This window comes from Lepidochelys kempii, chromosome 2, assembly GCF_965140285.1.
Source record: "Lepidochelys kempii isolate rLepKem1 chromosome 2, rLepKem1.hap1, whole genome shotgun sequence".
NCBI lineage: Eukaryota > Metazoa > Chordata > Testudines > Cheloniidae > Lepidochelys > Lepidochelys kempii.
In genome coordinates, this window is record NC_136381.1 from 153980521 (window position 1) to 154006980 (window position 26460).

Here is a 26460-nt window from a genome sequence, read left to right on the forward strand (position 1 = left end):
TTCATATAACAACGTGGGTTTGACCACAGTTATGTTTCACAACTATGTTTAAATGTATTTTTTTTTTATTTTAGATGGGACCTTATCAGCTGGCAGATGGTATGCTGATGGGGAAGCACTCAGTCATGTCCCCAAACAAGATATTTATCGTTGCTATCTTTTCTTATTTTTAGTTTAAATGATATCACAATAATAAGAGTCAAAATCACCATAGAATCATGCAGATGCTAGGATACTATGGTAAACATTGCCATATAGATATGACAATGTCTATAAATAAAAGTGAAAGTATCATGATCATAGAATCATGGAATATCAGGGTTGGAAGGGACCTCAGGAGGTCATCTAGTCCAACCCCCTGATGATGTCTGTATCCATTTTACCCCTTCACCAAGTAAGGTGCACAGCAAGCAATCCAGAAGCAGCAAGCAGCATCTGGTGGATTTGATTTCAGTCTGTAATATTTAAGCTACATTGTTATGTCTATCTAGTGGCATGATCAAATGCATTTAGCAGGAAAGTTGAAATATGACTGAATCCTTTTGAGACTATTTTGATAAACAGGAAGGGCACAGGGCTTGACACATACAGGCGCAGAAATCACAGGATGGTACATGAGAGTGTATCATGAATAGGAATTCAACTATATCATGTGTATTAGGGAATACATTTTCCAATTTTAAAAAAATCAGATGCATTTTGCATTGTCAGCAGGGCCAGCCCACAACATTTTGGTACCTGAGGCAGGGAGCTCAAATGAGCTCCCTCACTTGGGCCAAAACTTTGAAACTCTGGGTCCTAGTGCTGCCCCGCCACAGTCGGGCACCTGAGGCGGCTGCCTCAGTTCGCCTCATGGTAAGGCCAGCCCTGATAGTCAGCAAGGATATGATCATATTGGAGAAATCTACTCTTGCCAGTGACAAGAGATGCTGATTCCCAAATTTGATTTGATTTGTACATAAATCCATTCATACAGAAAGTGTTTAGCTTCACTGACTTGATTCAATCAAAACTGAATAATGAATACTGTACTTGGTACAGTCATTAAAAGCAGTCTATTTATGTACATCAAATTACAAATTCAAATCAAATTATAAATTAAATTAAATCCCTTTAATTAAATATAATTAAGGCAAACCCTAATTAAGGCACAAAAGGCTATAATTCTTCTGAGAACAAAGAATCCAAAGAACCATAAGAATCCAAAATGGCTTTATAGGAAATTTAGGCTATGGCTATGTCTACACTGCAGAGTTTAAAGTCACCAAAAGTTATGCCACTTTAATTAAAGCGCTTTAATTAAACCACTGTTGCATGTCCACACTATGCTTCTTGTGTTGATGGAGTAGCTATGCCACTGTGCAAGTGACCTCAGGGTGTTTTGGGAAGGGTGTGTAATGCGTCATGGGACAGGTACAGCATCACATGATTCAGGTTTCTCAATCCCATTGTTCCAGGGGCATCCTAGTAGATAAATGCTTTTCAACTGAAGTGCATGGGCAGGGAGGTGGGCACAGTTGCCAACTTTCATGTGGTAAATTAGCACCCTGGCTTTCACAGTAAGTCAAAAATCAAGCTAATCCCATTTCAAAACAAGACAATCCCTAAGAACCCCAACACTCTGTGACTAGATTCCCCCTGGCGTGCAGTCTGGGTCTGTGGTGGGCCCACTGTGCACCCCTGACTCTCTCCCGCCCTTGCCCCTGCTTGCTGGGAGCCAATCAAAAAAAAGAAGCAATAAACTACAACAAGCTACAAACCAAACAAGCTACAAGCCAAAAACTAGCCAACAAGCAACCCACAAGCCAATTAAGCCAAAAACAAGCCCAATTTCTGCATTTTTTTCATGGGTTTGGCATGTCTGGAGGTGGGATAGAATGTGATGGATAGTGTGTGTGGCGGGGAGGGGCATGAGTGTGTCCGCATGCTGTCTCATAAATTCAGACAGCCACTGGAAGCAACCAGTGCTGAGGCAGGGGAACCCCCAACATCAGTCCCTGCCTCCCTCCCTGGCACAGCAGTCACACACACACACACACACACACACCCTCCCTCTGCCTGTCTGCCTCTGTGTTCCTAGAGTGGGAGAGAGCAGGAGCATTCCACATCAATGATTTGCTGTTTGTTGTCCAGAGCAGAGTCTACACTGACACTTTGTCACTTCAACTTTACCGCATAAAGCTTTATGCCTCTCATCAAGGTGGTTCTATTTTGTCGTTGAAACGGGCAAGTTTTGTTGCCAAAAGTGGCATTGCAGTGTGTACACCTCCACTGTTTTGTCGCCAAAAGCTGCCTATGTCTGAATAAAGCACTCCCCTGAGTGATATAAATTACACCAACATAAGCGCCAGTGTGGACAGCCCTATGTCGATGGAGAGCTTCTCTTGCGGAGGTGGTTTTATTATGCTGACAGGAGAGCTCTCTCCTGTTGATATAGAGTGTCCTCACCCAACATGCTGGAGTGGCACAGCTGAGCCACTGCGGTGCTGTATGTGTAGACAAGCATGTAAGACCAAAGTGTGATTGATACCTTCACTCACATGGCCAGGGTAAGGTACTATTACACATGAATGGGACCATACAAATTGGGACCATACAAATTGGCTGATGTGGACTGTATGCTTCCTAAGGGCCGGATTCTAATATCTTTATTCATGTCAGGTAACCCTTTATTGTTTTTTTCCACAGATAGCTCCACTGACTTCAGTGGGACTCTTTGTGGAGTAACGTGCTACTCAGCATGCATAAGGGCATCACAGTCATCTTTAAGGGATTAGTAATAGCACCATGAACATGGTTTACAACTGACAATCATTTGAGCAATGTTTGAAAATTATAGAGTACCAGAAGTCTGGACAAAAGCAAATAACTTACTTATTTGGAAAACAGTAATAAGAGTGATTTTAACCCTCTCTTCTGTTCACAAATTATGCATAAACATTGATTCTTGCGGGTGTGTGTGTTCAAAATTGTTAGAAGAACATTTGATGTAAAAAAATTCTAGTCTCTGGATTGTAGACAAAATAATCACTTGAGTTATTCACTATTTGTAATACATTATTCGTGGAGAGTAATAGGTTATGTAATTCACAGCATATTCAGGTTCTTCCATCTTTTCATCACTGTGGTATCTGAGCACTGTTCAGAGAGAAATAAATAAGTGACTAATTGTCACATGTGTTTCTTCTCCCTGTGAGGAACATTGTGTGGGATTTATAATTTTTAAAAAGACCAAAAAAACCCCACCTGATGTACTATTATTTGTGAAGGCAAGGTCAAAGGAAGTGCGCTTTGCATTTGGACCATATAGAAGTGAGGTTTGAATAGGGTGACCAGGCGTCCAGTTTTTGACTAGAACACCGTGTCGAAAAGGAATCCTGGCAGCTCCAGTCAGCAACGCTGACCAGGCCATTGACTGTCCAGTTGGCAACGCCGCACAGTGGGGCTGGCAGGCTCCCTGTAGCCTCTGTGCCGTGCAGCTCCCAGGAAGCAGCGGCATATCCCCCCTCCAGCACCTACACATAGGGGCAGCCAGGGAGCTCCCCCCACTACCCCCACACCAAGCACCGCCCCCTGAGTTCCAATTGGCTGGGAACTGCGGCCAATGAGAGCTGCAGGGGCAGTGCCTGTGGATGGGGCAGCGGCAGCACACAGAGCCACCTGGCCACACCCCCACATAGGAGCTGGAGGGGGGACATGCTGCTGCTTCCGAGAGCCGCTTAAGGTAAGCGCCACCTAGAATCTGCACCCCGACCCCCTCCTGGGCCCCAAACTCCTGCTCCTGAGCCCCAGCTCCACCCCACACTCTGCACCCCCAGCCAGAGCCCTCCCACAACCCCGCACCCCAACCCCCTCCCACACCATGAACCCCTCATTTCTGGACCCACCCCAGAACCTGCCCCCACAGCCCACACCTCCTCCCATACCCCAATACCCTGCCTCTGCCCAGAGCCCCCTCCCATACTCTGAATCCCTCAGCTCCACCCTGCAGCTGAGAGCCCCTTCCTGCACCTCAAACTCCTCATCCCTGGCTTCACACAACCAGCTGGAGCCCTCATCCCCTCTTGCATCCCAACCCATTGCCTCAGCCTGGAGCCCCCTCCCACACTCTGAACTTCTCATTTCTGGCCCCACCCCAGAGCCCACACCCTCTGTTGGAGCCCTCACCCCCTCCCGCACCCCAGACCCCTGAGCTAGCCTGGTGAAACTGAGTGAGTGAGTCAGGGTGGGGAGAGCAAGTGACAGAGGGAGGGGCGATGGAGTGAGCAGTGGTGGGGACTCTGAGAAGGGGTAGGGCACGGACAGGGTCTCAGAAGAGGGGCGGGGCAGGGCAAGGGTGTTCGGTTTTGTGCAAGTAGAAAGTTGGCAACCCTAGGTTTAAAGCTGTTCTTAATTCCTGCAGGAATGAATTCCATTGCCTTGGACAGTGTCCAAGAAAGTGCGTTCTCAGCACAAACAAGCTTCATACTTAAGTGTTGTTTCTCTTCCCATCTGAATGACTTAAACATTTATAAACAGGAGAAAGGAAATCAAAAAATTTCAAAGTGGCTTTGAGAACACTTACGGCACAAACCATCATGCAAATATGTATTTGAACAAGACTTTTGCTTTCTGCAAACATTCTGCAAGCAGAAATCACTCGTATGAATGTTCCTGAAAATCTAACATAAAGATTTGTAAATCAAACCACAGTCATGGTTTCTATACAGGAAAAGTATTGAGTTGAAAAGGAGTACAGTGGAGTTGCCCACCCAGCTGTGTTAGGTCTGTTCTTACTAAATATCATTATTAAAACTCTAGAAGAGGGACTAAATTGCAAAGTAATGAAAATTACCAATAGTACTAAATTGAAAGATAGTGTGAACACAAATGAAGACAGGGAAACAATACAAGATACCTAGAAAGATAAGAATCATAAGCTGAACATAATAGAATAAGATTCAATTAGGAAAAATTCAAACAACAATCTGGAGAATCTGGGCAACTTTTTTGTCTGTAGACCCTCACATCCAGGCAGTTACCAAATCTTTCCATGTTTCCCTCCTAGAATCTTGAAGACTTGGCCTTTTCTTTGTCCAGACTGCCATATCATAGAATCATAGAACTCGAAGGGACCTCGAGAGGTCATCTAGTCCGGTTCCTGCACTCAAAGCAGGACTAATTATTATCTAGACCAGCGGTGTCCAATAGAAATTTGATGCTAGCCACACTTGTGGTTTTGAATTTTTCTTTTTAGCCACATTATTAAAAAGCCACATGCATTAGCCACAATTCAATAGCCTATTAGACACATGTCACTAGTGGCAAACGTATTGGACACCGCTGATCTAGACCATCCCTGACAGGTGTTTGTCCAACCTGCTCTTAAAAATCCCCAATGATGGAGATTACACAATCTCCCTAAGCAATTTATTCCAGTGCTTAACCACTCTGACAGCTAGGAAGTTTTTCCTAATGTCCAACCTAAACTGCCCTTGCTGCAATTTAAGCACATTGCTTCTTGTCCTGTCCTCAGAGGTTAAGAAGAACAATTTTTCTCCCTCCTTCAAGTTTTATGTACTTGAAAACTGTTATCATGTCCCTTCTCAGTCTTCTCTTCTCCAGACTAAACAAACCCAATTTTTTCAATCTTCCCTCATAGATCATGTTTTCTAGACCTTTAATCATTTTTGTTGCTCTTCTCTGGACTTTCTCCAATTTGTCCCCATCTTTCCTGAAATGTGGCACCTAGAACTGGACACAATACTCTAGTTGAGGCCTAATCAGAGCGGAGTAGAGCAGAAGAATTACTTCTCGTGTCTTGCTTACAATACTCATAATATATCCCAGAATGACGTTTGCTTTTTTTTTTGGAACAGTGTTACACTGTTGACTCATATTTAGCTTGTGATCCATTATGACCCCCAGATCCCTTTCCACAGTACTCCTTCCTAGGCAGTCATTTCCCATTTTGTATGTGTACAACTGATTGTTCCTTCCTAAGTGGAGTACTTTGCATTTGTCCTTATTGAATTTCATCCTATTTACTTCAGACCATTTCTCCAGTTTGTCCAGATCATTTTGAATTTTAATCCTATACTCCAAAACACTTGCAGCCCCTCCCAGCTTGGTATCGTCTGCAAACTTTACATGTGTTCTCTCTATGTCATTATCTAAATCACTGATGAAGATATTGAACAGAACTGGCCCCAGAACCGATCCCTGCAGGACCCCACTTGTTATGCCGTTCAAGAATGACCGTGAACCACTGATAACTACTCTCTGGGAACAATTTTCCAATCCACCTTATAGTAGCTCCATCTAGGTTGTATTTCCCTAGTTTGTTTATGAGAAGGTCATGCGAGACAGTATCAAAAGACTTACTAAAGTCAAGATATACCACATCTACCGCTTCCCGTCTATCCACAAGGCTTGTTACCCTGTCAAAGAAAGCTATCAGGTTGGTTTGACATGATTTGTTTTTGACAAATTCATGCTGACTGTTGCTTATCACCTCATTATCTTCTAGCTTGCAAATTGATTTCTTCGTTATTTGCTCCATTGTCTTTCTGGGTACAGAAGTTAAGCTGACTGGTCTGTAATTCCCCAGGTTGTCCTTATTTCCCTTTTGATAGATGAGCATTACATTTGCCCTTTTCCAGTCTTCTGGAATGTCTCCCGTCTTCCATGACTTTTTGAATATAATTGCTAATGGCTCAGATATCTCCTCAGTTAGCTCCTTGAGTATCTAGGATGCATTTCATTAGGCCCTGGTGATGTGAAGACATCTAACTTGTCTAAGTAATTTTTGACTTGTTCTTTCCCTATTTTAGACTGATCCTACCTCATTTTCACAGGCATTCACTATGTTAGACGTCCAATCGCCATCAACCTTCTTGGTGAAAATTGAAACAAAGAAGTCATTAAGCACCTCTGCCATTTCCACATTTCCTGTTATTGTCTTTCCCCCCTCATTGAGTAACGGGCCTACTCTGTCCTTGGTCGTCTTCTTGCTTCTAATGTATCTGTGAAATGTTTTCTTCTTACCCTTTATGTCCCTAGCTAGTTTGATCTCATTTTGTGCCTTGGCCTTTCTAATTTTGTCCCTACATACTTGTGTTATTTGTTTATATTCATCCTTTGTAATTTGAGCAAGTTTCCACTTTTTGGAGGACTCTTTTTTGAGTTTTAGATCATGGAAGATCTCCTGGCTAAGCCAGGGTGGTCTCTTGCCATATTTCCTATCTTTCCTACGCAGTGGAATAGTTTGCTCTTGTGCCCTTAACAATGTCTCTTTGAAAAACTGCCAACTGTCTTCAATTGTTTTTCCCCTTAGACTTGCTTCCCATGGGATTTTACCTACCAACTCCCTGAGTTTGCTAAAGTCTGCCTTCTTGAAATCCATTGTCTTTATTGTGCTGTTCTCCCTCCTACCATTCTTTAGAATCATGAACTCTACTATTTCATGATCACTTTCACCCATGTTGCCTTCCACTTTCAAATTCTCAACCAGTTCCTCCCTATTTGTCAAAATCAAATCTAGAAGAGCCTCCCCCAGTAGCTTTCTCCACCATCGGAAATAAAAAATTGTCTCCAATACATTCCAAAAACTTGTTGGATAATCTGTGCCCTACTGTGTTATTTTCCCAACAGATGTCTGGGTAGTTGAAGTCCCCCATCACCACCAAGTCCTGTGCTTTGGATGATTTTGTTAGTTGTTTAAAAAAAGCCTCATCCACCTCTTCTTCCTGGTTTGATGGTCTGTAGTAGACCCCTACCATGACATCTCCCTTGTTTTTTACCCCTTTTATCCTTACCCAGAGACTTTCAACAAGTCTGTCTCTTATTTCTATCTCAATCTCAGTCCAAGTGTATACAATTTTAATATATAAGGCAACACCTCTTCTCTTTTTCCTCTGCCTGTCCTTCATAAAAAAGCTGTACCCTTCTATACCAATATTCCAGTCATGCGTATTATGCCACCAAGTCTCCGTGATGCCAACTATGTCATAGTTGTGTTTATTTACTAGCATTTCAAGTTCTTCCTGCTTATTCCCCATACTACTCGCAGACATCTAAGATACTGATTTGATTTCCCTCCCAGCCCCCCCCAGTTCTGTCTTGTCTCTCCTTTATCCCTTTTACAGCCCATGCTCCCCCCAGATTCTGACCTTCTCCCAGGTCTCCATGTTTTTGACTTACATGTGGGCTTTGGTCACCTGCCCCCCATCAAACCTAGTTTAAAGCTCTCCTCACTAGGTTAGCCAGTCTGTAGCCAAATAAGCTCTTCCCCTTCCTCAATAGGTTGACCCAATCTCTGTTTAGCAGTCCTTATTCCTGGAACATCATCCTGTGGTCAAGGAAGCCGAAGCCCTCCTGGTGACACCATCCTCGCAGCCAGGCATTCACCTCCAGGATGCATCTGTCTCTGCCAAGGGCCCCTGCCCTTGACTGGAAGGACTGAAGAGAACCACCTGCGCTCCCAACTCCTTCACCCTTACTCCCAGAGCCCTCGAGTCACTTCTGATCTGCTGAGTGTCCTCCCTGTACCAGAGCCATATCTTTCATCCAGACTTTTGTCTTGTCTCTCAGCTACTGTAACGTTTTCTCCTCTGGACTTGGCAACTCCAGCCTTGCTCCCCTCAATTTCATTCAGTACTCTCTATCAAAATCATCTTTCTTGCTTGTTACTTTAATAATGTCTTCTCACTTTTTTAAGCCCTGTTGATGGATCCCTTTTCACCACCACATCAAAAATGCATAGCTAGACTCACCCCTGCCTTATCTATTGGCTTATTGCACCAATGATCCCCATTTTTACTCAGCCAACATTTCCATCTTTTGTCCCTTGTCAGTCCACTTCTTCCTTAAGTCTTGATTGCTGTAACCTATGCCAAATTTCTTGCCAGCACAAACTGCTAAACTATCCCGTTAATTCACTATCTTATCCTTTTTCAAGTCCCTCCTTAAGACTTCTGCTATGATGCCTACAGAACACTGCCAGTTAATAATCCCTGGAATGTAGATGAGCTCCATTGTGCACACAGCCATTGATCTCACCCACCCCCACCCATTTGGAAGTTACTTAAGCATGTTGTAACAGCATCAGAGAAGGCATGCCTACCCCCTAAAAAAGAAATGAAATGGGAAAACTGGGCAGAGGGGAATCATTTGATTATATGGAACAACTCATGAAGTTTTTGAGCCAAATATATTATTATTTTTAGACAATTATAAATAGGTATCCTTCAGAAAATTTCCCCAGGGAAGTGTGATGTTCAAGTTGACACTGTCCCCTTAAAAAGGTATTGCATATATTTTAAAACCTTTTCCTCGGAAGCATCATATTCCCTGACCTTTCTTATATGACTGGTATGTATTGTAAAAATAAATATGTCACAAACCAGGCTTACAACAGTATCTTATTCTTTTATACCTACAATTTATCTACATAAATTAGATCTTTTGTAATGTAGCAGGCATGTGAGAGGACACATCCTTCAGGGCATAAGCAAAGAATGAGTGATAAATGTATTGAGCCTAATATCCAACTATACATTATCTGAATCCACCTTTCATCCATTAAAGGCAAGTCCTAGACTTTTTCTTGTCGCAAAATGTTAATTTTTGACATGGATAAAACAAATATTAAAAAATTCAGTGACGAATAGTGTTGCTTATTATACTATCTGTGATTCAAGGAGAACTATTGTATAAGTACCCTGTGGTAAATCAGGTGCTGTACTCTCTACTCCAGGTTTTATTTAATTATTATTTTGCACTAAATGTATCTTTTTTTGATGCATGAAATACAGCTGCTACCGCACCCATAGGTTTGCCTCAGGCTGGCTGACATCCTCCTGCTGTCCACTCCACCTCTGTAATTTACTTCTAGTGTCTATATTTTGTTACTCCTTTGTCTTCATTGTTTTTCAACTCCTCTGCCCCTGAGTTCCTTTTAAACTTTTTACTCTGAAGGTGGGATGTGTGAATATACTAAATTGTATATGAAAAGCCACAGGCTGAAGTAATGTTATTCAATATTGTTCCCTTCCAACGGAATTTTTCTGAAGTGAGAGACCCTGGAAAGCACTGTTAAAACCAGACCTCTCAAGTGTAGTAGATTTTATAGTATGTTCCACATTTTGCCTCGATCAGGCTCCCTGTCCCACCCATACTGTAGCTCAGGCAAAGATCCACAGACATGCAAGAGAGAGCAAGTCCTTCTAAATACCCTGTAGCCTAGGGGAACGTGTACAGCAGGAAGAGCCAGGGAATATGAGTTCAACTCTTGTCTTTTCTGATTGCTATACACTTCACAGCCACCATTATTAAGCAAGGCCTCATACCCCAACTCTAGAAGAAGTCAAATATTCATCTCTGCTGCTGCCTGGGCCTGCTACTCCTGCAGTTTTATAAATAAACTAACAGAGGTTTCACAAGGTCACTTCAAGGAGAGCTGGGAATAGAATTCAGCTCACTAATATGTAGAACTGTCTAAAAGCAGAGAAAGAATAAATAGGGCAGAGGGTAGTGGTGCTACACATCAAACACACCTAGTTTGGGAGACTACATTGCTTCAAATGGACTCCCCGCATCCCTATACCACACAGAGATTTCCGTGGGCAAGAAAGGCCTGTGGCTATCTAAATAATTGAAAGTCCAGATGGGCCTAAAATGCAGAGGAAAAGCATACAGATACAGACCTACACTTAATCACCAAATAAAATATATGAAAATGTGACAGAAAATGGTATATGGATCATCCCCTGTATGATATGTTAGTTTCCAAAATTAATTCTTATTTGAAAATAAGCCATATAGCCTTGCCCAGGTCATTCACTATTATAAGTCACTGAGGCATGATTGTATAAATAAATAGATTTTGAACAGAGAGCTATTTAAGAATATATAGGAACTATGTTACCTAACATAGAGGGTAACAGTAGGTTCAGAATTGCCCATTTGTACCATATATGCATTAAACATACACTGTTGCATAGGCAAATGTGGATTTCAGTCATATGGAGCATGGTAACATAACAAAGAACAGGTCCAAGGAATATATAAAAGGGCACCTGATTATTGTTTTGACCTGTTACCAAATTAACCACTTTTCTGTTCTATACCAGCAACATGAAAAAGTATTTGGTAGAATTGTGTTAAAGGGAATCTGGTTTGACAGCTGCTGAAAGAAGATAAATTATTTAAGGGAAATGTTGCATAAAAGCTTTACTGAATTCAGACAAGAACACTTTCTCATGGCTACCTGGTTTGCTCTCAATAATGTCACAGAAGTGGCAACGCTGCTTGAGTATCTATTTATTGAAGAAAGAAGAATAAGAAATCATTTCCCTGCCACTGTAGGGACCTTCGGCACTGGTGCACCTTGGTCCCTCCTATAACAGTCTAGTCTCCTGTGAGCTATAAAACTTTGGTCTAGTGTCAGTTGTTGGGTTTAGAATCTGAGCACTGGGTAGTGTGGAGATCCTATGATACACAGGAGGCTAGACTAGATGCCCTGGTGGTCCCTTTTGGCCTTAAACTCTATGACTCTAAAAATCTCCATAACTTTCATACTTTTATCTCCTGGGGAGGCATATAATTTACTATATAAACATAAAAAACATCAGTCCTTACTCATGTCAACAATCTCAGTGAAATCAATGAGACTACCCATCTGACTAAGGATTGAGTCCTTTCCTCTATGCTCTGTAAGTTTTTATATTAAATGAACCTTCCCTTATTCTTTCAATAACTTTCTATTCTGTAAAATCTAAAATAACTTTGATATTTGAGTATATATACACACACAATAAAATGTCTCTATATATTTTCTTCTTGAGATTGCAGCCCTGGTTATTTGTCTTCTCAATGTAATGAGAAGTGAACTGAAATAAGTTACAAAAACATTCTCCTAGCAACTTCATAACACTATATCTCCCAACTAATGTAACAAACAAACAAAAAACAGAGTTAGCCTTTGCCTAGGTTGAACCAAAATCTTTCCAGGCTGGTTCTAGGCTCTGCCACACTAAACTCAATCTTTCAAGGCTGGAACAGGCCTCTATCAAAGCCAAACTCCAAACATAATGTTAATCCCAGGCTAATTAAATCTTCCAAAGATGAAGCAGGCCTCTGCCTAACCTAAAATCCCAAGCTAGACCGACTCTTGCAAGTCTGGGGCAGGCTTCATAGCACCTAGTACACTCTAGCCATAGCCTTCTCTGTCTGACTGAAAATTGAGTCTCCCAGCTAGCAGCAATGCTGAGCCTCCCTCAATTCTAGGAGAATTTTATCACTGGTTCCATTTTACCAAGGTACATAGGTGCTGGAACTAGGGGTGCTGCCGCACCCCCTGGGTTGAAGTGGTTTCCATTATATACAGGGTTTACAGTTTGGTTCAATGGCTCTCAGCAGCCCCACTATAAAAATTGTTCCAGAACCCCAGCTAAGCAGTAAGGGGAAAATCCTAATCCTTGCACCCAGCCTGAGTAGCTAGGCTGGGTTCAGGACAGGTTCATAGGGAGAGAGGAAGAATCCTTCACCCAATTTATAGAAGGTCTGTGGAGAACACCACAGCAGCTACTGAAGCCAAATGAGTAGTTTATGGAGTTCTAGAGGAGCTGCATAGTAACAAAGCTTCTGGCCCCATTCTCTCCTGACATTACTGTGTCTCACCAATGGCACAGCCATAGCCCTTAAATCCTGGCCTCTTGCCTCACGTCACAAAGTAATCACTCCTGTCCCAGTGCTGAGGACACTCTACTATATCTTGTAGTATTTGTCCAAGTGGCTGCAAGCACATATTTAGGCAGGTTTCAGTCTCTATTCCTCAGACATATATCAGGACAGGACAGGACTAGAATTCAAAATGATCTTGACAAATTGGAGAATTGGTCAGAAATCCACAAGATGAAATTCAATAAAGACAAGTGCAAAGAACTACACTTAGGAAGGACAAAATCAGATGCACAAATACAAAATGGGGAATATCTGGCTAGGTGGTAACACTGCTTGAAATGGATCTGGGGATTATAATGGATCTCAAATTGACTATGAGTCAACAGTATGATGCAGTTGCAAAAAAGGCTAATATCATTCTGGGGTGTATTATCGTGTGCAAGATATGTGAGGTAATTGTCACACTCTACTTGGCATTGGTGATTGCTCAGCTGGAGTACTGTATCCAATTCTGGATGCCTGTGGCGTGGTGCCTCCCCCACCCCCGTCATGCATTGAAGGGCTTAAAAGAGCCCTGGGAGAGGGCTGAGAGGGAAAAAGCTGGGCTGTTTGGGAAAACAGCCACAGGTGTAGCCTGTGTAATTAGGGCCCAGTGGGTCCTTATAAAAGGGCAGTGGGCTAGAAGGAGGGAGACACTTTCTCTAGCTACATGGAGAGAGAAGGAGCTGGCTGCCTGGGAAGCTGAAGAGGGTACCTAGGGCAGAGCAGTGCTGGGGAAGGGTAGAGGGAGCTGGGGCGTGCCAGCCTAGCAGAGCTTCAGGCTGAGGTAAAGGCCCACAAAAGGGTACTAAGGCTGCAGAGGAGCAGCCCAGACCTAGACAGAGGCAGGTGGTCCAACCCTCTTGCCGATGATGAGTGGTACAGTCTGCCCCAGGGAGCGGGGGCTAGATGATGACTGACAGTAGCCACTGAGGCAAGGGAGGGATAGTGGGTTGGGAGTTCCCCTGGCAAGGGGAGACCCAGACTGAGGGGGTACTGCCAGGGAGCAGAACCCTAAGATAAAAGGGCACTGGGGTCTGGGAGGGGCACGGGACCAGTGGCAAGTGAGATACCGACTGGCAGAGGGTGCTTCTGGCTGAAAAAAGCTAATTCCCTGGATAACCAGCAGGAGGCGCCGCAGCAGTGAGTCATCGCCCCGCAACAGTACCATACTCTAAGAAAGCTATGAACAAATTGGAGAGTCCAGAGGAGAGCAACAAAACTGTTAAAAGATTTATCAAATCTGATCTATCAGGAAAGGTTAAAAAATGGGGCATGTTTAATCTTCAGAAAAGACTGAGAGGCGACCTGACAAAAGTAATCAAATGTGTTCAGGACTCTTCTAAAGAGGACAGTGATCTGTTGTTCTCCATGTCCACTGAAGGTAGGACAAGAAGTAATGGGCTTAATCTAAAACAAGGCAGATTTAAGTTTGATATTTGGAAAAACTTTCTAACTGTAAGAATACTTAAGCTCTGGAATAGGTTTCCAAGGGAGGTTGTGGAATCTCCATCGCCGGAGGTTTTTAAGAGCAGGTTAAACAAACACCTGTCTGGGATGGTCTAGGAATACTTGGCCCTGCCCCAGCAAAGGGGCTGGATTTCATGATACCTCAAGGTCCCTTCCATCCCTACACTTCTATGATTCTGTGATCAAAGGAAGACAAGAAGGGAAGTCCAAGATAATATACTTGGACAGCAATCCTATCTGTATTAGAGTTCCTTAAGGAAATAATATAAAACAAAACTCCCACTGACTGCATCAGGATCAGGACTGGACCTTTAAGTGCATTTATATATTAAGGAAACTAATTGTGTTCAGAGAACTCTTGACATTAATATACCAGAATATTCCTTTCTCTCAGTGCTTGTAATTCCATATTTGGTTGCAATTCTTTTTTTTTTCTTTTTTAAGTTAATGTCATCTAGCTAAAAACAATTAGATCAATAGATAAAAATTAAAATGGAGCTATCTGGATTAGGCTGTGGAATAAACAAGTCACTCCTCTCTGGGAAACATGTGGCTCTCAAAAATCAGTTTATTTAAAATACACAAATCGACCCACACTGGATAAAATGATAAATTATGAATTCATGCCATTTGCAAGTAAAAATATGAGAGCATTCACAATAGATGAGCCTATGAATAGATCTAAGAGTATTTTCTCATCTCTAAATCCCAGTAAACTACAGTATGTATGATTACTATTTTATGGAATTATTTGTATAGAGACAGATGGAGAGCAAGAAAGCAGATTTATTTCAAAGATAATAATGTGTGAACATCTCTGAGGCTGAATCACCAGTGCTCTTTTTATTGTGGTAGAAATTTCAGTGGTTATCTATGACGTGGCATTTTCTTTCTTTCTTTTTTTCCCCCTTTAATCATAACCCCAGTTTGTTTTATCCCATCTGTCTTCGTAGCAAGTTCTGATATTAAATAGCTACATTAGGCTACCTGAAATCCATGAAAGATGCAGGTGCCTTTTTACTTTAGTAATGTTGTTGTGATGAGACAGTACACTTTTCTATATCTTACAAGAATTCACATAAAAATCATAGAATCATAGAATATCAGGGTTGGAAGGGACCCCAGAAGGTCATCTAGTCCAACCCCCTGCTCAAAGCAGGACCAATTCCCAGTTAAATCATCCCAGCCAGGGCTTTGTCAAGCCTGACCTTAAAAACCTCTAAGGAAGGAGGTTTATATATTTTATATAAAATAAAATTATATAGTTCTAAAATGTGGCATTAATATCAATTTAGCTATATATGCTGGCATTCTAACAGACATCACTGCATGGTGATCTCAGCTAGCTGAGCATTATAGTATTACTGTCATATATGTGTGCTAGAATCTAAAGATACTTCTAGCAATGAGGATTTGGAAATTGAGAAGTGTATGGGAGTTCTACTGAATTGTCAGTTTCCCAAAGAGCTTAATTTTTTAAGGCTCTATTGAAGCAAGATAACTTGGAAGCCAAAAGTTCATGTCTTGGCAAGCTGAAGTTCAGTATAACGGAAGGAAAAAACAAAGTCGTCTGGGAAAATTAACTATGGAAAAGTGACTGCTGCCTTCCAGCCCACTGGATAAGGTGGTGGCTCTAAAGTCCAATCATGTCAGGAGTGAGCATTGGCTCCCTGGCATACTGCAACTCCAGGGACATCTCTTACAGGCTTCATTGACTGGGAGGAGTTAAGGTTGGGCAAGGAAGCACCACCCCATCTCAGTCTCATGAGGAGATTGGAGTGTGTGATAATACTGACTTTGCAGACATTATGTGATGCTGCTTCATGGACTCCAAGGCCAGAAGGAACCATCATGATCCTCTAGTCTGACCTCCTGCACATTGGAGGCCACAGAACCTCACCACCCCCTCCTATAATAAACGCCTAACCTCTGGCTGAGTTACTGAAGTCCTCAAATCATGATTTAAAGACTTCAGGTTACAGAGAATCCACCATTTACACTAGTTAACACCTTCAAACCCCATGCTGCAGAGGAAGGTGAAAAACCCCCAGAGTCTGAGTGTCCAACACTGCCATCCATCGGTCCCTTTTGGGAAATATTTGTAAGTTTCCATGTGGAGTTATTATTGCTGTAGTTAGAAGTAGCAAAGTTAGTGTTAAGCTCTTTTGCCAATTTTTTGCCCATTGGTCATTTTGGATGTACTTTGGGTTCTGAGTGTTGTGAACCTCTTTAGCCATAGCTAAGAAAAATCCACAGTGTTCAAAATATGCCTCTCCTGGATTGGCACAGTGTCCATTACAGACTCTCATATTTGGTGCCTGTTCTGCCTCAGGGAGGGGCCCCACCAAATTTCAAAATCCTGCTGCAAACACTGCAGGCAATAGAGGTCTAAAGTCTGGAGGATGTTTATAATGAGCAGTGTTAGGCATCCTAAAGATAGGGATTGTTGCTGCTCCCCTATTAATAGTAATGCATACATCCAAGAGGGTTATGATGATTTTAAAGATAAATTGTTTATTGGTGTCGGAAAGCCCTTCTCTATACTCAGCAGTTTTGGCATAGAATAGAGTAAGCATTTTATAGGGGACGATGTGCAATTCTAATGTGAAGTTAACAGAATAAACTGTTTATGCTGAGCTGCTGAAAGCATTGCAAAAACTGATGCAGTATAAGAAACCTTATTAGGTTTCAAAGGAAGTAGGAAAGCTTCAGCCTAATCACAGACAGGAGGTCTTCAGGCTTTTGCTGATGACATCTGAAGGCCATTTCAATTGCTTTCTATAAAAGGAAAGGGCAGAATTCCAGTACATATACAATCCTTGGTAGGTTTTAAGCTGTCATCTTCTCTACAGCCAAGCTCTCTGACAATAGCAAAGTGCACAAATGGTGTTGGATTAGTGAAGTGATGTATTCTGTTATAATTATGGATTTTTAAAACCTTGTTTGGACATCAGAAAAGACCATATTTTATTTATCTAGCACTTAGCCAGGATCAGTAAATTCATGCAAAATGAATACATTAACCAAAAAACAAATAGAAACAGTGAAGCAGAAATATCATTGTACTGAAAAATAAAACACAAAAATCCACATACAGCAAAATACTTCCTACCTGTTTAGGAACACACACAACTCATAATTTATGAGAATTCAACAATGTCATTAAAATATTAAGACTTTATGGATCTGAAGCCTGGTTTAAAAGAGTGCTGTCAAATACAGAAGCTTTCCGAATTTTGGTACTGATATCGGGACCGATCATGCAAGGTGTTGAGTATCCTCTGCTCCCATTGAAACACCTCACAGGATTGGGCCCTTCTTGTTTTCATTGGGAGCTTTGCCTATTCTTGAAGAATCAAGCTCAGAATCCCAGAAAAGCCCAAATTTATTTCTGAGTACATAATGTCCATTACAGACTCGTCCTAATGTAATTCTGGTACATCATTTCCTTAATGGGAACAGTATCTACTACTCTGGTAGAATTTTTAAAATATTTTGGTACTTTTTTATATACCATCATTTTTTGCCCTTTTTTCCCCCTCTTTTGAGTACTGAGCTCATGCATTCTCTCTAGCTCTAATAACAGAACAGAACTTGCATTTCAAATACATTTGAATTATGGCTGTCAAGCGATTAAAAAAATGCAATAAATCATATGATTAAAAAAATTGATTAATCACTTAATCATACTGTTAAACAATAGAATATCTTAAATATTTTTGGATGTTTTCTACATTTTCAAATATATTTTCAATTACAACACAGAATAAAAAGTGTACGGTGCTCACTATTTTTGATTAAAAGTATTTGCACTGTAAAAAAACAAAAGAAATAGTATTTTTCAATTCACCTCATACAAGTACTGTAGTGCAATCTCTTTATCATGAAAGTTCCGCACTCAAATGTAGAATTATCTACAAAAACACTGCATTCAGAAATAAAACTATGTAAAATTTTAGAGCTTGCAAGTCCACCCAGTCCTACTTCTTGTTAAGCCAATCGCTAAGACAAACAAGTTTGTTTACATTTGCAGGAGATAATGCTGCCCACTTCTTGTTTACAATGTCCCCTGAAAGTGAGAACAGGTGTTCACGTGGCACTGCTGTAGCCGGGGTCGCAAGATATTTACGTACCAGATGTGCTAAAGATTCATGTCCCTTCATACTTCAACCACCATTCCATGGGACATGCATCCATGCTGATGACAGGTTCTGCTCAATAACAATCCAAAGCAGTGCGGACTGACACATGTTCATTTTCTTCATCTGAGTCAGATGCCATGAGCAGAATGTTGATTTTTCTTTTTTGATGGTTCAGGTGCTGTAGTTTCCACATCTTTTAAGACTTCTGAAAGCATGCTCCACACCTCATCCCTCTCAGATTTTGGAAAACACTTCAGGTACCTAAACCTTGGGTCGAGTGCTGTAGCTATTTTTAGAAATCTCACATTGGTACCTTCTTTGCGTTTTGTCAGATCTGGAGTGAAAGTGTTCTTAAAATGAACAACATGTGCTGGGTCATCATCCGAGACTGTTATAACATGAAATATATGGCAGAATGTGGGTAAAACAGAGCAGGGCACGTACAATTCTCACCCAAGGAGTTCAGTCACAAATTTAATGTACACATTATTTTTGTAATGAGCGTCATCAGCATGGAAGCACGTCCTCCGGAATTATGGCCAAAGCATGAAGGGCCATACGATTGTTTAGCATATCTGGCACATAAATACCTTGCAATGCCGGCTACAAATGTGCCTGTTCTCACTTTCTGGTGACATTGTAAAAAAAGAAGAGGGCAGCATTATCTCCTATTAATGTAAACAAACTTGTTTGTCTTAGCAATTGACTGAACAAGAAGTAGGACTGAGTGGAATTGTAGGCTCTGAAGTTATTTGTTACATAACTGCACTCAAAAAAAACCAATCTACGTTTATAAATTGTACTTTCATGACAAAGATTGCACTACAGAACTTGTATGAGGTGAATTGAAAAATACTGTTTCTTTTGTTCATTTTTACAGTGCAAATATTTGTAATAAAAAATATACACTTAGATTTCAGTTACAGAATACAATATATAAAAATGTAGAAAAACATCCAAAATTAATTTCAATTGGTATTGTTTAACTGCAGTTAATTAAAATCAAAATTATAATAAATTATATATAAATATAAAAAATTATCATTTAAAACTGCAATTTTTAATTGCAATTTTTTTAGTTAATCATGTGAGTTAACTGCAATTAATAGACAGCCCTAATTTGAACATAACTACATTCTTTTAGGAGAGAAATACCTTAGTGAAATGCTCACTCTGTTCTTCACTGCCTATGGCTGCATAGTACGGCAGGCCTTCAGTGACTCTTTGTGCATACATGTCAAAATACTGGATAGCACCTTGACCCGGTAAATCATTATCTGCTCAGAAAACAGCACAAGGCTGAGCTTCTGTGCAGGCACAAGTATGGTGAAGCATCAGGTGTTCATTGAGTGCACGTCCCAAACCCACTCCAAGAATGTGAGGTAAAAAGGAGAATGGGTGTGGGCAGAGGATGGACGTAGCTGAAAAGACATAAGCAAAGATCCTGAGTGGGTGTAAACTGGTGTAGCTCCCCACTGCTGAAAAGTAAACATTTTTGGGAATACGGTAGATCTGGAATGGAACTGAAATAATTATCTCACAACTCAAAAAAGGATGCAATTAATGGCACGCTAGAACTAAAAGATGTAGGGGAGATCAGTCCTGTATTTATTAAAAACAAAACAAAACAAAACTCTTTGGCCTTGTAATGAGTTAAGACAAAGTTTAGAAACTTAGACAAAATGTATCTTTAGGACAGTCTTGTTCATGTGAAAATGTTGACACTACTGAATTTAAGATAGCAACTCTCAGCTGAACTTTTTTCCATTTCAATCATAAATGATAGAAAATCCAGAAAGCTTTATAATGAAGGAGACATTTTTAAGGATCCCAAACACACATTAGTAGCATTGTAATATATTTTTCTGCCACCTGGCAGCCTTACCCTGAGAGGTGATGAGCACCCTGTAGCTCATTTTGATGGTAATGGGAGTTGCAGGTGCGCAGAGGCCGTCAGAGTGGGGCCATACACTACTTATAAAAAGGTAAAATCCTTCTCTGGGTCCTCTCTGATTTGAAAGATTTTTAGGATTAGATTATCCTATTCAGGGTTATAACTGGGAAGGAGTGAACGTAACTGTCATTCTGTTGCCAAGAATGCAAGGAAATAACTATGGATTGTGAGAAACTTGCCCCACAATCCTCTTTCCTTTTATTTTGTATTCTTTGTTGCCCTCTGAGGTCAGTGGTAGCCGGGCAATCATGCTTTACATATGGAAGGGCTGATGAGGGAAATGGAGTAGGGGCTTGATTCTGCACTTATTGAAATCTATGGCAAAATTACCAGTGACACTAGTGGGAGCAAGACTGAACCCTAGAATAACGGTCAGTTTTTCTCTGAAATCCTTCTATGAAAAAATCACTTCTATATCTGAGTCAAAGAAAATCTGATTTTTTTCCCTTGCTCTGATAAATCCATATTCTTCTGCCTCAAAGATTTTATATATATAGCCAGGTACAAAAGCAACTGGCTGTAGTGACTTCCACTGGTACTGCACATGTGCATAAAGTGAAGCACATGGTGATTCACATCAGCTGAAGATCTGGACCATCAGTTTAAACTGGAAATAGTGAGTTGCTTTGAACATTTGTGCCCCTATTTCAGGTTCTTCTCAAAAGGAAAATAAGATAAGAGTTCACAACAACTTTGGATAGAGTGGCACAATAGAACATTCCTATCAAAGTAACACATCAAATCCGTTAATCACTAGTCTAATTTGCAAAAGAACAGGTATTATGTCCAGGTACAAAGGGCAGGCATTGCTGCACTAGCCTCTTTTCTCAGGGTGAGTGGAAGCTAAGAGGTTTCTAGCAGCATTGATTTGTACAGAGAGTTTCACTTGGTCTCAAGGGGAGCTTGCTGCAGAAATTTTGGGATGAGTTATATTCTATACTGAGCTTTTGCTGCAGTTTCTATAGTGCAATCGCAATAGCATAATCCAAGCACTTGGTTTGTCTCAGGGCAATAAAACAAAACAAAAAATAGTCTGGAACATACCACAGTGTGTCTCATTGCAAAGTCTGCCCTTGATCAATGACAAAAAACGTAGGGTGAAGTGAAGAGAGATTTTAACTATATATATTTTCATGGCTGCATGTTTGAGCTATATCCATTAGGTTTTTTTTACTATTTTTACCAAATTAGCTGTCCAAATTAAAAAGATACAAGTTGTTTCCTTTCCCTTCAGTTACACAGAATGCCTTCCAGCATATTTTTTCATGGTAGTTATGTATTTGTTTAAACTATAACAGATTAATGTGATTGACAGTATTAAAGAAAGGGAGTTATTGAGCATATGACAAACATTCCTTCTTGCTTTCCATTTTGCTGTAGCAGGGTAAGCATGAATCCACCTGTCTCCTTCCATTCTCTAATTACTATTCTTTACTAAGCTCCTTTGCAGCCTTATGGAACCACACCATCAAAAGTCTTATTAAAGTTGGCTTTTCTTTTATACACAAATACATGTATCCCCAACCTACTGGGAACAGAATGAAATGGCTTCTGAGGCATAAGTACATGTCAAATATTTTACTCTTTACTTTTTCTTCCCTTTGTAGCCGGACCCTGCAGGCAGAGATATTTCCATTCGTCCAATTTTAGAGCACTGTGAAAACACTCACATGACCATTTGGCTTGGCATTGTCTATGCCTACAAAGGGCTGCTCATGGTAAGTATTGCGTGGTTTACATAGCAGTGCTGTCTAGTTGCTCCTCTTTTGTTAAAAACTGCTTTCCTGATGGATAAACGTAAGTTAAAAAATCCTTGAATAAATCTTTTTAAAGCAGATATGATAGTATGTTAAGTAACAATGGCATTAAATACAACACTAAAGCTTACCCTAATAGATATAATGCAAACAAAAGAATTTGGCAATCAAAGAATGGGAATATGAGTGAGAATCTGAATAGTCTTTAAATCTCTTGTGGAACTCAGGCTAAGGAACTGTTTAATTGCAGTGAAGACAATCAGGCTCAGGGTGGAGCCAGGGCTCTAGTACCCTGTCAGATGGGAGGGTCTCAGAGCTCTGCTGCAACCAAAGCCGGAGCCTCTACACCACAATTAAACAGCCCCACAGCCTGAGCCCTGTGAGCCTGCCAGCTGGCATGGGCCAGCCACAGGTGTCTAATTGCAGTGTAGACATATCCTTAGGGGCCTCAATCCAATTGAAAGTCACTCCTAAATCACTGAGGCACTTCTTGAAAATTCTACCAATACTGTTTTGGTTCTTTCTGAATTTCATAATGCTAATGACTAATTCTATGTGACTAGTAAACGTTCTGTTAAACCAAACCTACCTAAGATCTAGCTAATGGGGGAAAGCAAATTACTTCTGAAAAATTAGAAAGGATTTTAGGAGACACACACTGTATTTTTTTCAGTCAATAAATATGGGACACATTCTGCCTTCAGGTACATGCAGACAATTCCCATTTAAAATCAGTGCATACCTGTAACTAGAAAGAGGACTAAGTTCATGTCTTTAGTACTCAATTGCTGACAAGTCATTAACTTTATCATAATACATATATTCTGTACAATGTAAAGGCTGCATGATGGTTTATACATACAGTGTTGTAGTCCTGTTAGTCCCAGGATATTTGAGAGTTAGGTGAGTGAGGTAACATTTTATTGGATCAATTTCTGTTGGTGAGAGAGACAAGCGTAAGCTTAAAAAGCTTGTCTCTCTCACGAACAGCACTTGGCCCAGTAAAAGATATTACCTCACTCACCTTGATGGTTGGTTCGTCATTTGTCTTAATGAATGATGGGTTTCTTTGATTTTTTTTTTTTGTAATCATTTTCAGTTATATCTACTGTGTCTTCCCAATTTGTCACTGCTAGCAGGAAACTCTCATTCTTGAATTGTAACCAGATTTTACACTTTTTGCATGTTTAGTTTTGTAATAACAGTTTCATAGTGTGGTAGGTCAAATGGAGCATAACTGGTATGCAACGACAGCATTGGACAAACCTCAAGTGCCAAAATCAGCTTATGAAATTGTAAAATGTTCACTCTGCATTTTCATAGGCATTGGTGTTTGCTACATTTTTCTCTGTAATTCTGCTCATAAGAGTTAATATGTCAAAAGTGTTTTGTCTGGTTCATCTATAATAGAGCTGGTCAAAAATTAAAATTCTGAACAATTCTGAAGTGTTCAAAGTTAACTGATTTTTCTTTTAAAAAAATTGCAGAAATAATTATTCAAGAATATTTCCAATACAGTTTTCTATTTTATTTTAAAAAATTCCAAGAAAATTTTCACACGGTACTTTAAAAAAAAAAGTCAACAAGTTTTGTTAAATTTCATTTTGGATAAAACCATTTTTCAACTAAACATTTTCTTTGAAACGTTTTGGCCATCAGTGTAACATGTAGGACAACATGAAAGTATTTATTTTTTGTGCTCTAGATTCTAATGGTGTCTTTGTAAGGAAGATGCTCTCTTACATATTTGAGTTCAGCTAAATAGTACGTGCTGCTTTGATCATTGCTCCTTTGTCCTAATATAGGTTTTTGCATAGCCCGGTGAGAAATTCATTACTATTTAAATAAAAATAATGTAAGAATCATAGAATATCAGGGTTGGAAGGGACCTCAGGAGATCATCTAGCCCAATTCCCTGCTCAAAGCAGGACCAATCCCCAACTAAATCATCCCAGCCAGGGCTTTGTCAAGCCTGACCTTAAAAACCTCTAAGGAAGGAGATTCCACCACCTCTCTAGGTAATGCATTCCAGTGCTTCACCACCCTCCTAGTGGAAAACATTTTTCCTAATATCCAGTGATGAGCTGCCAAAATCTCCCTCCTCACCCCACAAGGGGGTCGTTGCCCACCCCCACCCCCCTGGACTCCCGCCCCATCCAACCCCCCCCACGTTCCTTGATGCCCCATCCACCCCCCTCCCCTGTCCCCTGACTGCCCCCAGAACCGGGCAGAAGGGTCTCGTAGTGGGTGCCTACCCCACCCCTAAGAGCCAGCAGGACCTGCCGGGGGGCGAGGTGGGGAGTCCCAGCAGTGCTTACCTGGGGCAGCTCCCAGGAAGCATCTGGCAGGTCCCTCTGGCTTCTAGGGGCAGGGGAGCGTAGCTGGGGGGAGCAGGGAGAGCGGCCGCTCTCCCACTGATCACATGAAAAGTGGCGCCTTAGGCCACTCCCTGGGTGCTCCGGGGCTGGAGCACCCACAGGGAAATTTTGGTGGGTGCAGAGCACCCACCGGCTGCTCCCCACCCTGTGCCCAGCTCACCTCACCTCCGCTCCGCCTCCTCCGTTGAACACACCGCCCCGCTCTGCTTCTCCGCGACCCCCGCCCCGCTTCCCGTGAATCAGCTGTTTGGCAGGAAGCCTGGGAGAGCTGAGAAGCAGGTGGCGGCTTCACAATCAGGCCGAGGGTGGCGGAGGTGAGCTGAGGCGAGGAGCGGTTCCCTTGCACCCCCCTGCCCCGGGGTTACCTGCTGCAGTGTGGGAGGCCCTCCTCATGCCCCCCGCCCCAGCTCACCTCCATTCCGCCTCCCTGGGCCTGAGCAGGTAGCCGCGGCCTGCTTCTCAGCCTGCCCCAGCTTCCTGCATGAACAGCTGATTCGTGGGAAGCCTGGGGGGGCGGAGAAGCAGGGCAGGGCGGCGCCTTCAGGGGAGGAGGCGGAGCAGAGGTGAGCTAGGGCTGGGGATGGGGCGGGGAGCTGCCGGTGGGTGCTCTGCACCCACCAAATTTTCCCCTTGGGTGGTCCAGGGCTGGAGCACCCATGGAGTCGGCGCCTAAGGCGCCACTTTTGGCCGGTTAAATTTAAAGCCCTTTTAGAACTGGTTGTCCCTCGTGGAACAACCAATTCTAAAAGGGCTTCTAAATTTAGCAACCGGTTCTAGCGAACCAGTGCGAACCAGCTCCAGCTCACCACTGCTAATATCCAACCTAAATCTACCCCACTGCAACTTGAGACCATTACTCCTCGTTCTGTCATCTGCTACCACTGAGAACAGTCTAGAGCCATCCTCTTTGGAACGCCCTTTCAGGCAGTTGAAAGCAGCTATCAAATCCCCCCTCATTCTTCTCTTCTGTAGACTAAACAATCCCAGTTCCCTCAGCCTCTCCTCATAAGTCATGTGTTCCAGTCCCCTAATCATTTTTGTTGCCCTCCACTGGACGTTTTCCAATTTTTCCACATCCTTCTTGTAGTGTGGGGCCCAAAACTGGACACAGTACTCCAGATGAGGCCTCACCAATGTCGAATAGAGGGGGACGATCACGTCCCTCGATCTGCTGGCAGTGCCCCTACTTATACATCCCAAAATGCCATTGGCCTTCTTGGCAACAAGAAGCGGAAGCATAAACTAAAAATTACAGATTAGGATGAACTTGATGATTTGGCTACTGAGAATGTAGCTAAATCTTTTCTTGCCTATCACAAACACTACCTTGGATGCTGAGCAAAAGTCCATACGTGTTACATGTGGACGACTGAACACCACTAATACATTCATCCACAAATAACTTGTGGGATAGACAATTAAAGCAACTAACACTAAATTGCCAATCTGCTTTTATACTTAATTACAAACACATACAACTTCAACGGTAGCATATGGTTTAAATATATGTTCTGGGTTGTTGCAGATAAATTATGCAAATACCATTTAGGTCTCCACAGATTTAGGCCCCAATCCAGCAAAGATTTACACAGATGGTTAGCTTTACACAGTGTGAATAGTCCCATGCACGTCAAAGGGACTACTCACTATGTGTAAAGAGAAGTATGTGTGTTAATTGTTCCAGGAGCAAGGCCTTAGGGTATGTCTCAGCTGCAACTGGAGGTGTAATTTCCCTCTGGGATGGAAGCCCCCCTGCTAGCTTTGATCGAGCTAGCGCGCTAACAATAGCAGCGTGGCTGTGACAATGTGGGTGGCAGCGCAGGCAATCCACGCATGTACAACCTAGCCCGAGACCCCGCTAAGTACCCGGGCGGCTCGCTAAAGCCGCCACCTGGACTGCGATAGCTGCACTGCTATTTGTAGCCCACTAGCTCGAGCAGAACTAAGGCATGTAAACCTACCCAACCTGGAAATTGCACTTCCACTTACAGTAGAGACATACTCTGAGATAGCATCAAGCCTGATGAACATTGTGTAACCTTCTGTGCTTACTGTCG

General features: G+C 41.9%; 1 protein-coding gene across 2 annotated transcripts in view; it reads left to right on the top strand.

Annotated features, from left to right (window-relative positions):
- GABBR2 (gamma-aminobutyric acid type B receptor subunit 2) overlaps positions 1-26460 on the top strand; it is an 842671-nt gene that overhangs the window by 753086 nt on the left and 63125 nt on the right. For both annotated transcript variants that reach the window (XM_073332465.2, XM_073332464.2), the window contains one exon: positions 21876-21986. In XM_073332465.2, the coding sequence (XP_073188566.1) occupies positions 21876-21986 (111 nt within the window). The remainder of the gene's footprint in view (positions 1-21875; positions 21987-26460) is intronic.